Source organism: Ptychodera flava, chromosome 17 (assembly GCF_041260155.1).
Source record: "Ptychodera flava strain L36383 chromosome 17, AS_Pfla_20210202, whole genome shotgun sequence".
In the NCBI taxonomy this organism is placed as follows: domain Eukaryota; kingdom Metazoa; phylum Hemichordata; class Enteropneusta; family Ptychoderidae; genus Ptychodera; species Ptychodera flava.
Window position 1 is genome coordinate 22,722,066 of NC_091944.1, and position 18,202 is coordinate 22,740,267.

Here is an 18,202-nt window from a genome sequence, read left to right on the forward strand (position 1 = left end):
ACTATTGCTTCACTGTCCGGTAAACGTACATGGATTTTGGTGTAACGAATTTCACACTAAGTGAAAAATATTTCCGGCCTACAATTGCTGAAAGCACATTTTTTCTAAAAAAGGAAGTATACAAAATAATTTTACACGTTTATACGGTTACGGGTTGAAAGTTAAAAATTAGAAAAGAAAATCAGAAAACCACCATGAACGTTTTAATTTTAACATCGGCGTGCAAGAGGCGTTCTACTTCTAAACACTTGGTGTTCAAGTTTGGTGCCTTTTCCTATCCCATGATGCATCAAAACGGAAGTTGCGACATTTTTCTTGTAAGCGCACCCTGAAGTCGTGATCGTGCGGAAGCAAGACCAGAAAGGGTAAGTTTCCTCTCCAAAATAGTAAAAGGTATTAGATTTTTGAAGCATCTATATTATCGTCCTTTGAAATTAATTGTATTGTACCTTGAAATAGCTTAACTACGTGAGGAAACCTTTTTTTTCTTTCATGGCTGCCATACCAACAATTAGCTGTGACTACGCAGTGGTACTTTTGGCCATAGCCTATCGATCGATCTCACTCGGGTCAAGGGTCAACTCAACACTGATGTAGCGATAACCCTTGACCTCAGCGCGATCGATACGCCTTGCATAGTACCGCTGCGTAATCACAGCTAATACATGTCTTTTAGCAAACACAATCGCATGTAAAACATCAGTTAAACATCGTAGAGTATACAATGTATTGTTTCAGCATATGAGAGTTTGGCTTTTTTATTTTAATCGGTTGATGACAAGAAGCAGCAAATATTTTGTAACAGTATTGAAGAGAGGCACTGTATATGAAAGTCTCCCCTTTTCCTTAACCTAATCAGCTCCTTGTCTTTCATTTAAAGTTTCATCTCGCCATAGTACCTATTGTTGCATTTTTTCAGGATGTAAAAAGTTGGATTTAACTGAAAATCGAAGAGTTGTTATAGAAGCTGGTGGTACAGATAACGAAGAAGATGAGTGTACAGGTAGCTGTCTGGAAACAAGCTTGAGAACCTCAGTTCATCTCTAATGCAGATTCAAACTTACAAGTGTCAGTAACTGAATTTTGATAAATTTCTGTATTTTTGTTCTGAATTAATCAAAGCTTTGGTAGCATGCTATGATCAACTAAATGTTGTCGGAGGATAAGCTTTCACAGACGTGTAGTCTCCCTTATTTAAATTAAAGCTGAAAGCGACAGACCATTCAGAGTAAAAATGTCCGCTCTGAATTACTGATTTTTCTGAAATTTTCACTCTGAATTTTCTGTCACTTTCTGCTTCAATTTTTCATCCCCTTGCATCTGATGAAGGAGACTTCACGTCTTTGAAAGCTTATGCCCTTGTAACATTTAGTTGATCATAGCGTGCTACCAAACCGTAGATTATTTTGTATTGTAGCTCAACACGTCTCTTGTACTTAGCAACTGGTTTTTAGCTTTGCTGTCAGCTAAATAGGTGGATGTGTAGCATTGTCCTCAAATTTGTACATCCAAAGGTTTGTCTTCAAAACAGCCTGTACGAATCCTTAAATATTTGGATTACAGGTCCTAAGGGATTACCCTAATCAGATATGTTCAAATTATGATGAAATATGCAAATTTATATTTTGAGGCTAATTTTGCTATTCTTTGGCAAAAATCTTCTTCTATTTTTCTGCCGTCTTCAATATTTGGTAAACATGTCCCTAAAAATGACCTTAGTCAAATTTGTGCTAGTTGTGATGAAATATTCAAATTTTTATATTTCATGGCAATTTTTGTCATTTTTTGGTCAAAAAATCTTTAAAAAATCTCTTTCAACACTGCTAATCGAACAGTTTTGATATTTAGGACATAGATCTCTACTGATAGTCGTTTTCAGATTGTTCAAATTATGCAGAAATTTGCAACTTTGTAATTTTAGGACATTAAAGATATTTCAGACATTTTTAAGACATAAAGGGATTACCAGAATGTGATATATTCAAGTTATGATGAAAAGTACATTTTTTCATTTTAAGGGTGATTTTTACCATTTTTGGTAAAAAAAATTGTATAAAAATTAATAGCAGGAGACACCAGAATTTGAAAGGTCTTTATGAATATGTTTTAAATTTCTGAGAAGTATATTTTTTAAATGTCACCCATTTATTTCAGGGTTTATTTAAAGATATTACAAACAAACAAACCTTTTTGTTTATGACGGACTTTGTTGGACTAGGAAATAGGTTTTACCCTGCCAAGGACCCACTTTCCCCACTTTCTGCATGTTGTGCCTTACTGTGACAGTTTGACAACTTGACATGTTGTGTTTACTTTAGTGTGGACAACTATATACCATGTGCACCAGAGAAGCCTTGACTAACTTCTTTTTTCTTCAAAATTTACAATTGTCTATAAAAGAGGAAATGTCTGTAAGAAACCATCTTACAAAAATGGAGTATGCATTTCATACATATACTTTTCAACACAATAAGTATGCCAAATTTTGAGCTTTTTCAGATCATTTTTGTACATTTTAAACAAGTATGAACATATAACGTCATCCACAATATGGTGATTTTTATTGCTTATGTTTTTGATAGGAAGGTGTTAACACTATTGGTTTTTTCCTCTCACAAACTTTACATACAGAGTTGCAATGTTTATTTGCCCATTTTACAGTAAATTATTGTATTTTACTCTAGAAATGTTTCGTGCATTTTTAGAATAAAATAATTTTACTGGATATCAATGGTCTGTAATGTTATTTCAAGGCGTGAACACCCCGTGAACGCCCAAAATTAAAGGTGTTCAACAAGCGCGCATCATGTGTTCTACCCTTTAACACACTTATCGTTGAACGGCGTCCATGCGTTCAAAAAGTGTTACAGCCCTTTGAACGCGTAAAAGCGTTCAATTTTTTGAACACATTTCCTGTGCAACGTGTGTTCAGATATGGAACACCATGGTGTTCAAATAATGTCTGATGAACACGTAGCGTTCAAAATCTGCACACGTATGTTCAAAAATTGAACGTTGGTTGAACACGTAGTGTTAGATTTCTGAACGTCTAGAGGCGTTCAAAAAGTGTTACAAAAAGGCGTTTAATTGGTGTTCTATCCTTTAACACTTAACTTTACAGTGTGTTCATTGTTTAGACACCCTCTAATGTATATAGTCTGTCAAAATTTTTGCACTTGCATTTTGAAGAATTATATAGTTGAAAAACTTATCCTTTCAGACCTCTTGGTAATGATGTTGCGACAGCATTTTGGACACGTGACTTTCTGACGAGCCATGTTCTTCGTCAGTCTCGGTATAAGCCTGCTGACTTTTCTCTTCTTCGCACATGCGCAATGATAGTAGCCCATACAAGGGACTATGTGCTCGAGGTATAGGTGACCATCCGCCCAACGTCAGGAGGGCGGTTGGTCTCCTGCCTCGAGGGTACATATTCCCATGTTTGGGCTATACTGTTAATACTACATTCCTCTCTTACATAGTTTTCACTCAAAATATTTGAGTTTATTTGCAAATGACAATATTATACTTTATTTCCATTTTAGACGAAAATCCGTTAGAAAATGGAACGATTTTCGTCATCGAATGACGCATAGATATATTTAAATCACTGATGCAGTTTATTATTTCTTATGCATAATTTCCTAAAAACTGGATTTCCTATGTAAAACATGTAGTTCGAACATTTTGACACCCCAAAGTTGTCAAGTCGAAAATAATTCCGGTTCACTTTCAGTCAAATGATGACTATGCGGCCTGCAACGTTATCAACAATTTGCCATTGAATCCTATGGAGCGTTCGATATATGAGGCATATAATACATTGAAAATCACCGCTATGTTCATTCAATGTTTCCGCATCAGGCATATGTATGGTCACTGCATCAACCGTAGGCGTTCTCATCGGAGGGTTTTATTTGCGAACGAAGAAACCAAGTCTCGCTGACCACGGCAAAGTAATGGTAATATTCGGAGTCATTTCGTTTCTACTTCCTGTTCCGATGTTGTTCTTGGGCTGTGATCAAGAGAGCTTCGCTGGTATCACTTTGCCTTACGAAGGAAGGTATAAGTATATTTTAATTCAATCTATTCTACAAACAGAGGAGCCAAAACTTCTTTTCGAGTACTTCTTTTATATGTGTCAAAAGGCACCCAAAAACTCGGAATATAGAAAGTGCCATGTTTATTCTGTACGATTTCAAAGAGCGTACAAGTTGGACATTAGTAACTATAGCTACTATTGTCCAATTTCTACGCTCTTTGAAATCGTATGTATACATGATGAAAGAAAATTCATTTTTTCACCAGCGTATCGGAATGCCAATATTTCTTTGACTTTCATCGCTGTGTATTTGTGTGTTCAAATGTGTTTTCCTTTGGGTATGCAATTTTCTTATAAGCTAGTCATCGAATATTATAATCAGTCGTAAAGCTTGTGAGAAATGCCATATATATATATTTGACGGGTTTGTAGTTTCATGTTGAATATAGCTGTTTTACACTTGGCTGACGTCAAAACATTCAACTGATAAATAATATTCGATAAAACTGACTTCATCGTCAGCCAATGTAGTCAACTGGTAATGCGTATTGTATTCAAGATGTTGCCACCTATATGAGTCACAAAAATTTCGGACAGTAGACCATATTTTCAATACGGAGGATTTTTACCAGTCCAACACATAAGGTTAAACCAGCAAAAGAATAGTTTTAGGTTTTACGGAATTTAAAGACTGAAATACCAACAAAGACGAAAAGATGATTGAGTTTAGCTAGTTCAAATTCACGAACAAACATTACGTTTTTGCCGTGCTAGCAACAAAATTTGTTGAAAAAAAAAATTTAAGAGATCACCATCTCAAACTCTTGCTGTGGTGAGAAGTCGACTTTTACCCATAATGCATTTCATATTATGTATTTTGTCCAATTAGCACAGTACTAAAGTATGAAAGCCCGTAAGGGACATGTTTGAAAGCAAAAAATAAAAAAATTATCTTGTGCTCACGAGATAGTTTCTCGTGAGCACAAGATGTTTTCTTGTGATCACAAGATCTTTTCTTGTGCGCACGAGATCTTTTCTTGTGATCACAAGATCTTTTCTTGTGCGCACGAGATTTTTTCTTGTGATCACAAGATCTTTTCTTGTAAGCACGAGATCTTTTCTTGTGATCACAAGATCTTTTCTTGTGCGCACGAGATCTTTTCTTGTGATCACAAGATCTTTTCTTGTACGCACGAGATCTTTTCTTGTGATTACGAGATAGTTTCTCGTGCTCACAAGATCTTTTCTTGTGCGCACGAGATCTTTCTCGTGAGCACAAGAAACTATCTCGTGAGCACAAGAAAAGATCTTGTGATCACGAGATAGTTTCTCGTGAGCACAAGATAGTATCTCGTGATCACGAGAAACTTATCTCGTGAGCACAAGATAGTTTCTTGAGAGCACAAGATAACTTATCGTTCTTTTGTGGTTGACCTAGGGAGTAAAATTCCAGGCCCTGCATTTTGCGGCCATACAGTTTAAAATCTATGTATCTCAAGCTCAGAGGCAGTATATGACACTACAATTTCAAATCTCATGCCAATTATATAATAAACGGAATCAGCGATGTTTTTTATGATCTGATTTATACTCTCACTTGTCCAAAATTAGGTTTGGATGGCTTCTAAATTCGACTTGCCGAGATCAACAATAATGCTTTATCAATCACACAGTCAAGTACATTTACTGTTATTAGTTGATAGTACTCTATTCAGTAATATAATGTGCTACCAATATTTGTATATTACTTTTACTTTGATCAATGTAAACTTTAAATTGTATATGTTCATTTTTACACAATGTTACATGATCTTATCGTATAGTGAACATTGAAAGTGTGATCAAATTTAGCATTTATTTGTAATCCATAACTTTCAGGAAATGAATAATTCAATATTCAAGTTTATGAATGTCAACATTTTCATGGCCTAAGTTTTAACTTTATCCCTCATCCATCAACTTGGTGATTAGCCATTTGTTAAAAATCAAATTTCTAAATTCTGTAAAATATTAGAATAGGTTGATACTGCTGTGAGGATGATACATTATGGTCGAAATTGTCTCTCCAACAAATTTAATCTTAATTATGGTTATTTCTCGATTTTCAATTTACATGAAGTAAAAAGTCAATTATTCTGTCATATAATTTTGTCTAGGCCTATAATCCCTTGACAAAAAGACCAACTGTAGTAAAATTATAGAAAAATATTTCGACTTGTGCACACAAGAAAAGATAATAAGCGAATGATACACTATCTTGAGATCACACGAAATTATCTCGTGCACAGAAGAAAAGATCTCGTGATCACAAGATCTTTTCTTGTGCGCACGAGATCCTTTCTTGTGATCACAAGATCTTTTCTCGTGCGCACAAGATCTTTTCTTGTGATCACAAGATCTTTTCTTGTGATCACGAGAAACTATCTTGTGATCACAAAATCTTTTCTTGTGCGCACGAGATCTTTTCTTGTGCTCTCGAGATCTTTTCTTGTGCTCACAAGATCTTTTCTTGTGCTGTCAAGATCTTTTCTTGTGCTCACGAGATAGTTTCTCGTGATCACAAGATCTTTTCTTGTGCGCACAAGATCTTTTCTTGTGATCACAAGATCTTTTCTTGTGCTCACGAGAAACTATCTCGTGAGCACGAGATCTTTTCTTGTGCTCTCAAGATCTTTTCTTGTGCGCAAAAGATCTTTTCTTGTGCTCACGAGAAACTATCTCGTGAGCACGAGATCTTTTCTTGTGCTCTCAAGATCTTTTCTTGTGCTCTCAAGATCTTTTCTTGTGCTCACGAGATCTTTTCTTGTGCTCACGAGAAACTATCTCGTGAGCACAAGATCTTTTCTTGTGCTCTCAAGATCTTTTCTTGTGCTCACGAGATCTTTTCTTGTGCTCACGAGAAACTATCTCGTGAGCACAAGATCTTTTCTTGTGCTCTCAAGATCTTTTCTTGTGCTCTCGAGATCTTTTCTTGTGCTCATGAGATCTTTTCTTGTGCTCACAAGATCTTTTCTTGTGATCTCAAGATCTTTTCTTGTGCTCTCAAGATCTTTTCTTGTGCTCTCAAGATCTTTTCTTGTGCTCTCGAGATCTTTTCTTGTGCTCACGAGATCTTTTCTTGTGCTCACATGATCTTTTCTTGTGATCTCAAGATCTTTTCTTGTGCTCTCAAGATCTTTTCTTGTGCTCACGAGATCTTTTCTTGTGCTCACGAGATCTTTTCTTGTGCTCACGAGAAACTAAGACTGAGTTGATTATGCCATAGAGTGGAGCAAGAGGGCCGGAGCACTGCGGCAAACACCAAAAGAAGTGACAGCTTCCAGTGTGCGATGTCTGTTGGGATTTTGGTCAATTATTGCTTTGTTTCACACCTTGCGTTGCACTGTACTGACAAACGAACATACGGAACGTGTACAAAGTTAGAGTTCCGATTTTGTTGCAGATGTCAGTTTAATTTTCGTTTTCGCGCATTAACAGTAATCGCCAAACTTTCCAGGATATATAGTTCAAGTCTTCCGCCATTTTAATGTACAGCATACCGTGACCATGATAATAAATTCACTACTAAGGTGTCTACTATGGTTGCCTCAAATTATATCAAACCAAAAATAAATGCACGGGTTTCTTTCCGATCAGTTGATAGACTGTATCCTCTAAATAATTATTGCAAATAAATTAGTTCTTTGCCACTTCGTAAACACATAAAGCTCGTTCTTTATTTTAAAGAAAACATGTGTTAAACGTAATATTACATTGTCAAAGTTGGAACCTTTCACATGGGGAACCACTGGACATTGTTCATATTGGTAAGTTATGAAAGAGTAAAAATGTTCACTCTAGCAAATTTGTTAATGTCTTGTTTTGGGAAAATACAACACATACTCAAATGTTATACTAAGGACAATAACATCATATCGCAAAGTCCAACAACCAGAACATTGTCATTGAATACTGTAAATCTGGTAAAATCGAAGGTAAACAAAGAGAAATTATGGGCTTCATTGTTGTAGTTATCGAAATAAAAAAAGCTAATTTTATAATGTGCTGTAACACATGTCATCGCTTATAAATACTAACCATTGAAAGGTAACTGTGATCAAAAAAAACTTCTTTGGATAGCATAACAAATAAGCAAACAAGACTAGCAAACACTATCACTAGTAAATCTTTTCTGTGTAAAATGACAAATTTTGGAGCACAAGAAAAGGTCTTGAGAGCACAAGAAAAGATCTTGTGCTCACGAGATACTTTCTCGTGATCAAAAGAAAAGATCTTGTGCGCACAAGGAAAGATCTTGTGATCACAAGAAAAGATCTTGTGCTCACGAGATAGTTTCTCGTGAGCACAAGAAAAGATCTTGAGAGCACAAGAAAAGATCTTGTGCTCACGAGATAGTTTCTCGTGATCACAAGAAAAGATCTTGTGTGCACAAGAAAAGATCTTGAGAGCACAAGAAAAGATCTTGTGCTCACGAGAAAAGATCTTGTGCTCACGAGATAGTTTCTCGTGCGCACAAGAAAAGATCTTGAGAGCACAAGAAAAGATCTTGAGAGCACAAGAAAAGATCTTGTGCTCACGAGATAGTTTCTCATGAGCACAAGAAAAGATTTTGAGAGCACAAGAAAAGATCTCGTGCTCACGAGATAGTTTCTCGTGATCACAAGAAAAGATCTTGTGATCACAAGAAAAGATCTTGTGCTCACGAGATACTTTCTTGTGCGCACAAGAAAAGATCTTAAGAGCACAAGAAAAGATCTTGAGAGCACAAGAAAAGATCTTGTGCTCACGAGAAAAGATCTTGTGCTCACGAGATAGTTTCTCGTGAGCACAAGAAAAGATCTTGAGAGCACAAGAAAAGATCTTGTGCTCACGAGATAGTTTCTCGTGATCACAAGAAAAGATCTTGTGTGCACAAGAAAAGATCTTGAGAGCACAAGAAAAGATCTTGTGCTCACAAGAAAGATCTTGTGCTCACGAGATAGTTTCTCGTGCGCACAAGAAAAGATCTTGAGAGCACAAGAAAAGATCTTGAGAGCACAAGAAAAGATCTTGTGCTCACGAGATAGTTTCTCATGAGCACAAGAAAAGATTTTGAGAGCACAAGAAAAGATCTTGTGCTCACGAGATAGTTTCTCATGAGCACAAGAAAAGATCTTGAGAGCACAAGAAAAGATCTTGTGCTCACGAGATAGTTTCTCGTGATCACAAGAAAAGATCTTGTGATCACAAGAAAAGATCTTGTGCTCACGAGATACTTTCTTGTGCGCACAAGAAAAGATCTTAAGAGCACAAGAAAAGATCTTGAGAGCACAAGAAAAGATCTTGTGCTCACGAGAAAAGATCTTGTGCTCACGAGATAGTTTCTCGTGAGCACAAGAAAAGATCTTGAGAGCACAAGAAAAGATCTTGTGCTCACGAGATAGTTTCTCGTGATCACAAGAAAAGATCTTGTGTGCACAAGAAAAGATCTTGAGAGCACAAGAAAAGATCTTGTGCTCACGAGAAAAGATCTTGTGCTCACGAGATAGTTTCTCGTGCGCACAAGAAAAGATCTTGAGAGCACAAGAAAAGATCTTGAGAGCACAAGAAAAGATCTTGTGCTCACGAGATAGTTTCTCATGAGCACAAGAAAAGATTTTGAGAGCACAAGAAAAGATCTCGTGCTCACGAGATAGTTTCTCGTGATCACAAGAAAAGATCTTGTGATCACAAGAAAAGATCTTGTGCTCACGAGATACTTTCTTGTGCGCACAAGAAAAGATCTTGAGAGCACAAGAAAAGATCTTGAGAGCACAAGAAAAGATCTTGTGCTCACGAGAAAAGATCTTGTGCTCACGAGATAGTTTCTCGTGAGCACAAGAAAAGATCTTGAGAGCACAAGAAAAGATTTTGTGATCACAAGATAGTTCCTCGTGATCACAAGAAAAGATCTTGTGCACACAAGAAAAGATCTTGCAGTGTCAACCTATTCTAATATTTTACAGAATTCTGAAAATTTGATTTTTAACAAATAGCTAATCACCAAGTTGATGGATCAGGGATAAAGTTAAAACTTAGGCCATGAAAATGTTGACAATTATAAACTTGAACATTGAATTATTCATCTCTTGTAAGTTATGGATTACAAATAAATGCTAAATTAATTTGATCACACTTTCAATGTTCACTATACAATACGATCAGTTTACATTGTGTAAAAATGAACAAATACAATTTAAAATTGACATTGATCAAAGTAAAAGTATAAATATACAAAAATACAAATATACAAATATTGGTAGCACATTATATTACTGAATAGAGTACTATCAACTAATAACAGTAAATGTACTTGACTGTGTGATTGATAAAGCATTATTGTTGATCTCGGCAAGTCGAATTTAGAAGCCATCCAAACCTAATTTTGGACAAGTTAGAGTATAAATCAGATCATAAAAAACATCGCTGATTCCGTTTATTATATAATTGGCATGAGATTTGAAATTGTAGTGTCATATACTGCCTCTGAGCTTTAGATACATAAATTTTAAACTGTACGGCCGCAAAATGCAGGGCCTGGAATTTTACTCCCTAGGCCAACCACAAAAGCACGATAAATTATCTTGTGCTCACAAGAAACTATCTTGTGCTCACGAGATAGTTTCTTGTGCTCACGCGAAAGATCTCGTGCGCACGAGAAAAGATCTTGTGCTCACGAGAAACTATCTTGTGATCACAAGAAAAGATCTTGAGATCACAAGAAAAGATCTTGAGATCACAAGAAAAGATCTTACGATCACAAGAAACGATCTCGTGCGCACAAGAAAAGATCTTGTGATCACAAGAAAAGATCTCGTGCGCACAAGAAAAGATCTTGTGATCACAAGAAAATATCTCGTGAGCACAAGAAAAGATCTTGTGATCACGAGATAGTTTCTCGTGAGCACAAGATAATTTTTTTATTTTTTGCCTTCAAACATGTCCCTTATGGGCTTTCATACTAAAGCTAGTGATAAATGCAAAATATATATTTGACGGGTTGGTAGTTTCATGTTCAATATAGCTGTTTTACACTTGACTGACGTGAAAACATTCAAAAGAATTGATTCGTCTGTACACTGCAACATCATTGCAGGTATTTTAATACCCAAATATAGTCGTCCTACTTTTATCTTCATCGATAGCTCTGATCTCACTGAGAGGAATTTAGACAGCGTTTGTAATTCCAACTGCGGATGTACGCCCTCTGTGTTCAACCCAGTTTGTGGCATAGATGACGTCACCTACTACTCTCCTTGCTACGCAAGTTGTGTCGATACAGTAAGTTCGTAGTTTATCTGTGACAGCCCTTGTGTGGCATTAAAAACATTCACCAGATATGAGACATACCTATGAAATATCCGTACTAAGGTAGAGCGCGCCTCTGGGACAGCTAGTCGGACTTTAAGAATTATTTTCTGATCTACCTCCTGTGGGGGCTCATTTTAAAGCTCCTTACCTGGAGAAAGAAAAACCTTTACCGGCTTAGTTTTTCAAAAATCCAAAATTTAATTTTCACCAATAGAGTTAACACAGGGATGGCGGCCATTTTGAATTTCAAATATCGCAAAATGTTGGGAAAATTTGCATGGTGACCCCCGATTTTTATTGTTGATTTGGTAAGACAATCGTTAAAAAGTTTCATTCAGGAAAGTTTCAGCAAAAGTTTAAGCCGTTCACTTTCGAGGCGTATACTACCTTAAGTGCAAGGTTGGGGACAATTTTTTGTGTGAAAAGTTTAGACTTCGAAATTCATTACCGCTTTCAAATGATTATGAATACGGATATAGGCTGTGTGTAGATCAGAGAGTACAAAATATATCATCCATCAATTCATAAATGGGCATACGCGAATTGAATGTATAATTCACTCCGTACTCAAACGATACACATTTGTATTGTGTGCCTGTTTCTTTCACCCAGAACCTCACTGAGTGTTCTTGTGTGGCAACTGACGTTTCCGTGATTTCTTCAAGCCCGTCGACGATGAGTAGCCCTCAAGTTTCTCCGGGAATGTGTGGAGCGAAATGCGACACCATCATGATCACATTCGTCGTCATTGCCTTCTTGTACAGCTTTGCGAGCGGCGTACCTTTGACGTGTGACGTTTTGGTCGCTATACGGTGAGACGACCTTGTGTATTCTTGCCCCTAGACTTGTAAGCTACTACTACTTGATTAACAACGAACATATGCACGTCATGCTCCACTACTTTGCATAATTTATTAATGTATGCTTTTATGTACGAATGGGTGCGTGGATGTATAAATGGGAAGGTACACATCTCGTGGAGCTATGTTTACGGCCGGGGTTTACAGATGTATACCCGTATCTCACAGTCATAGAAAAATATGGTTGTATTTCGAAACTGTCATTTACCCAAATTCTCAATATCTGGTAGCTTACACTTCTTTATTAAGAGTTAATTTTTCTTCCCCTTAAGGTCTGTCGATGAAGCTGACAAGCCATTTGCACTCGGCATAAGACAAATGATAACGCAGTTGCTAGGTAAGTGAAGTTTTTTCGGAGTTATATGACTAATTACAAAACTTCATTAAATATGCAAATGAGCTAGTTATTTACTTGACACTGCCCAATGCTTCTAAGTGCAATTAGATATATATCGGATCAATGTTTATTGCATGCATCATCAAATTTGGAGCAGAAATTTCAGAGTTATGTCACTAATTACAAAAGTTCATTGATATGCAAATGAGCAGATAATTGACATGACACTCACAGTATCATCATAATGTTCTCAGATTTCATGAAATTTGGGCAGTATTTTATTGATATATGTCGACACTGTCATTACTGTCTCCATGGGGAAACCATTATATGAAAAAAATGATATGTCATTATATGCAAGCCGCACTAACCAAAATCTAATCAGTTCTTGCATATGGTACCTGTCTACCAAATCTGACTTGAATCTGTTCAGGCGCTTTTGAGCTATCGCGTGAACAGACAGACAGACACACGAACAGACAGACAGACAGACAGACATCACTATGACATTAGCTCACGTGTGTGAACACGTGAGCTAAAAATTGGTATCAGGGCTTCTAGATGTCGTTAAGAATTTAGACCACAAACAATGGCAATTTTCTAAGTGGTACTATGTACGACAAACACAACTACAACGCCAGGATAACTGGTACCGGGAACCGATGAAGTCTCGAAAATTCTGTCAATGGTGCTTTGTGTTTTCTTTATAACCGATTTTACGACGTCTCATTTACTAAAAGGAAGAGGTCCACCGAACTGCGCATGTACAACTTCTTTTGTTTGCCGTTCCAAAACGTATTTCATGCATTATATCTTAAAACATCACGTCAACATTCTGCAACATTTAAATTTTACGATGTACATTATGACAAATAGTTTGAGCGCAGTTCAGACAACCCCTGCCATTTAAAAACACTATACAGCCTTATTATGAGACGATCATGTCTAACTGTAATTTATTCAATACAGGATGGATACCAACTCCTCTTTACATGGGTTTGATCATCGACTCGGCTTGTATACTCTGGGACGAGGATGCATGCGGCGATCGAGGCGCCTGTTGGCTGTACGACCTAAAGGACTACCGCTTCAAAGTAATCGGGTTCACGGTCGGCATGAAATTCCTCTCCCTGCTCTTGTTTACGGCGACTTGGATTGCTCTGAAATACGGCGAGAAAAGAGGGAAATATGTGCAGACGAAAGACGTTGACAAAGGGACCGACTAGAGTAAATCCTGTAAAAACGAGAAAAAAATTAAGTTTAGTTTCGTCGACTCACGGTAATCCATTGCCGACAAATATTCAAGAAAACTAGTTATATGCGTGAAATATGTGTACACTTAAACTTAAACTTTGTAATCTACAATTGTTACTAACGTCTTCTAATATATCATGAATAGCTGTATAATCAGTTTTGAAATTTGGACGATGGGGAAGGCGCTTGGAATAAAACCACGGGGAAGATGAAACATCACCTTCATTTCCAAGAGAGTGGCCATGTTGTCGTATATTGTCACGTGCTCTTCTGGTATTGACTCGCTTTTCAAGATTTTTAAACAAAAATCTTGAAATGTATCAATCGAGATGTATCAACCGGGACAGGTAGACAAAGTTTCATACTATAAATCGGAATTTGTTCGATGTGCATTTGTTTCGAACGAAGGTACTGTTTCGACCCACCGTGATATAGCACAAGACTATAACGTAACTAAATACGTGGTACTCACAGGAGAGAGAGAGAGAGAGAGAGAGAGAGAGAGAGAGAGAGAGAGAGAGAGGTTGAAATTGGCAGATACGTTTTCCTACCGCTTTTCAACATTTGACCAACCTACCGAACAACACGATAACCAGATCTAACTTAAAAAAAGATGTACACAACTATCTAGAACACAGATTTTGTTTTTGTAGTCACATAGTGTAAACAAATACTTCAAATCTATTTCCGTCCTTCCTTTACCTACCTGTTGGCCCTCTGTGTCTGTTTTAGAAAATGTTTTGTTTTTTGTTTTAGTTAATGTTTTGTTTTCATTGTCCATTGTTGTCCTGTTAGATTTTCTTGTTTTTCTGTAATTTTTTATCTTTTATCTTTTCTTTATGAAATGGACCTGTAATTGGGGTAAGCTGATGGTTCATAAATAATATAATAATATAATAAAAATAAATTAAAAGTAAAACTCTTTTCTACACTTTCGGGTCACAAGACATCAGCCTAAATTCCTTCTTGATCAGCCTGCTTCGTCGTGATGTTGAACAAAACCATCGCTGAAATTACCGCCTGGGACGAACAACGTCTAAACCAGTATAATGAAGTACTTTTCTGTGACGTCATGCCAGTTTGTGCATCTCTTCCTCTGCTCATCTGTCTGTCATCCCTGTGTCTATTTTTAACAGTGAAAAACCAGGATGTTAATTTTTCTGTAAACGTCTTGTACTAGCCCTCCATTTCCCAAATGTGTTGAAATCTGTCGTTGATGATGATGATGATGATGATGATGATGATGATGATGATGACGATGTTGAAGTGGAAGAAAGGCGACAGATACACTTGATTATCATGGCTATAACCGATAATTTATATAGTGATAATGAAGCAAATCATTTTATGTTAAGGTCGTATTCGCCTCGAAAGTGAAAGACTTAAATTTTGCTCAAACTTTCCTTAATAAATCTTTCAACCATTCACTTTCTAAATGAAGAATGAAAATCGGGGGTCATCGTACAAATTTTGGAACTAGAGAAACAAATAACCTAAGATATACAGACTTTTAAATTCAAAATGGCTGCCATCCCTGTATTAACTCTATTGAGCAAAATAAAAATTTCGAAAAACTAAGCGGTGAAACGTTTTCTTACACCAAGTGCTTTAAAATGAACCCCCACAATTGGTATATATCAGAAAAGAATTGCGAAAGTTTGAGAGTCCGACTATCTGTCCCCAAGGCGCGTTCAGTTTGCTCCTTGTAAATTTCTTGTTGACGAAAGGAAGCGCGAAAAGGACACTTATAACCTTTAAAGAGTTAAAGAAACCAAACGGCCGTTCTTGCTGCGTGGTATCAACTTTTGGATATTGCTAGACACATAAGCAGCCATTATTATAAGGGAAGCATATTTTTATGTCATTAAAACTGGGAAAAATCACCTTTGTGATTCGCGTAATAAGGTGAAAACCACTTTCCTGTAAGCTGGACGATGAAATGGTCATATAACATGATTAGATGAAATCGTAATTTCTGCTCAGTGACCTTATTACCCGAATACTCTTAAAGTTAACTGTGAATATTCCACTCTATAGGGGGTTATCTATAAATTTATCACATACATAGACCCAGTTATCCATATAGTATGACGTCACACCATAGTTATATGACTACGATGAATCAATATTCCACATGTTGTGGATATGGGACTCGGACTACTTTTAATCATGAACAAAAAATAAGCTGTTCAGAACTTATTTTCAAATACCTGAAACGCAAAAGTGGGAGAGTAATGAAGCATAAGGAAATATGGAATATCGAAATATATGTGTAAAACACTGACTACCGTCGATACAAGAAGTTTTATGAATTTGTTTCTTGCGTCGTTGTTTTGCGATGAATCGTTTGATTTCTTCACTATTAAACATTTTAATACGCTATGTTGCCGATTTGTGTTGTCTACCTTGTCAAAAGAGTCTCTCTTAATGTCCAACAAACAGCATGATAAGCAAAGACGATAACCCAAGGCATCTCACACGTTCCAATCATCCCTGCAAAAACAAGAATGTTTTCTGAAGCAACATTGACGGGTTTCAAGTTCAACGTCACGATCAATGCTTCCGCGGCAGTCAACGAGTCGAGCCGTGGAAGCGAAGAGCGTTGATCATCTCTGACAGCAATGACGATACTCCGGACGTGAGAGACATCAGAAGAAATGCCTCTTTTATTTTTCAAGAGCGACGTGTTCACAAGGTCATCAGTCCATTATATATTGTATTGTCCATGCATATTGTGCATCACATAACGTCACTCTACCCTGTTCCTTCCGTCGTCTGTGCTTAGAGACACTCGTTGCTCGTAGTCTTACCGATTTTTGAGTCAGAGCCGAACACCGTTCTTAATTATATTTCAACAAGCTCATTTTGTTCGAAAAATTTTAAATATACAATTGATAAGTTCGTAAAACAAAATAATTGGTCATTTTGAAAATTTCATACAAAGTTTGCAAACGAGAATTCTTTGAATGATGTTCGAACACTGACAAAAATAATTCGGTTCTCGGTAGCCGCGACTGAGTGTTTATGTCGCGACGTCCCGCTTGCACGTTATGAATGAATTTTCACTCAGATTGATGTTGTAGTAAGTACCAAATAAATACCTTGCGTTAAAAATCCATATTATTTCGTATTTCCTCTTGATTCCGAAGAACCAAACGAGAGATGCTGTTTGCCATAGAGCAGCTTCGGTGTGCTCAAGAGCAGCTTCGACTTGCACTGCTGAGCGCGATCAAGTCAGCTGTGACCAAGCCACGACCGTATAACACAAGCGCATGAATTCTTGTAAAATTGTCCCTACCGTTCTTTCCCAGTAATTAGCGTGAAATATCATTCCTGAAAGGTTTATTCATGGAAAACTGCGTCCATGCATGTAATAAATATATAATCCCGCCGTATTCGGAACGAGTTTTTTTGCGTCGAGTACGAGCGATTCCCCGTGTAGCGGTCGTATCCCTCCGAGCCGCAGGCGCACATAAGACACCATTATTATAAGGGTAGTATATTTTATACCATTAAAACTGGGAAAAATCACCTTTGTGATTCGCGTAATAAGGTGAAAACCACTTTCCTATAAGCTTGACGATGAAGTGGTCATTGAACATGGTTAGATGAAATCGTAAATTCTGCTCAGTGACCTCATGACCCGAATACTCTTAGAGTTTACAGTGAATATGGCATTCTCTAGAGGGGAGTATCTACATTGACGAATCGTTCTTCTACTGTCACTTTTAAACTCTGAATGTTCAATTGCTTTGCGGATTGTGGTAAGCGGACAAAACGCTATCACCTTAGTGATGTCAGAGTGTCAGTCGTAACTCATGGTTTGACCGACGCAAATAACTTTGGAAGACAATCTCTCCAGACCGGTTCCGTCACTTTGGAAATTTTCAAACGGGCTCTGCAATGTCTCCACTTCAAATACATGGCCAGTTTGCTGAATCGAACTCTATAAAATTTTGCAAACCACGAAATCCTAACTGTGGTCGAATAATGCGCATATGATGACCAATTTAAATTTTGCCAATATTTTCATCCATCAGTCGGCAAACAACAGACTCACCTTATAATGCCTAAAAAGGTACACTTTAATACAGCCTATTGACCGTTTACTATTATATATAGCCTATTGACGGCAAGTCATCTGGAAAACATGAAAACCCGAGACGGCCAAAGAAGAGCCGGAGACAACCTGACCCCCTAAGTCGACATGTGTAAGTCCAATACTTGACCAGACACGGCATAGAATCGTCTGGAGAAAAATTAAATAACAAATTAAAAGTCTAACATTTATTTCCTCGTGGGTGTCACAAGATCAACAGTTTAGATATTATATTCACCGGTAAGTTTGGGTAAATATCGTTAAAATAAATGTTACAATGA

At 37.0% G+C, this 18,202-nt stretch overlaps 1 protein-coding gene across 2 annotated transcripts in view; it reads left to right on the plus strand.

Annotated features, from left to right (window-relative positions):
• The window catches only part of LOC139115812 (solute carrier organic anion transporter family member 3A1-like), a 42,541-nt gene that overhangs the window by 8,408 nt on the left and 15,931 nt on the right, over positions 1-18,202 (plus strand). Inside the window, exons 5-9 of one of the 2 annotated variants that reach the window (XM_070678183.1) lie at positions 3,865-4,063; positions 11,206-11,341; positions 11,984-12,183; positions 12,504-12,568; positions 13,538-14,998. In XM_070678183.1, coding sequence (XP_070534284.1) covers positions 3,865-4,063; positions 11,206-11,341; positions 11,984-12,183; positions 12,504-12,568; positions 13,538-13,794 — 857 coding nt within the window. In that variant the 3' untranslated portion in view covers positions 13,795-14,998. Of the gene's footprint in view, positions 1-3,864; positions 4,064-11,205; positions 11,342-11,983; positions 12,184-12,503; positions 12,569-13,537; positions 14,999-18,202 lie in introns of those variants that run through there. The other variant, XM_070678184.1, reaches the window with a different exon arrangement.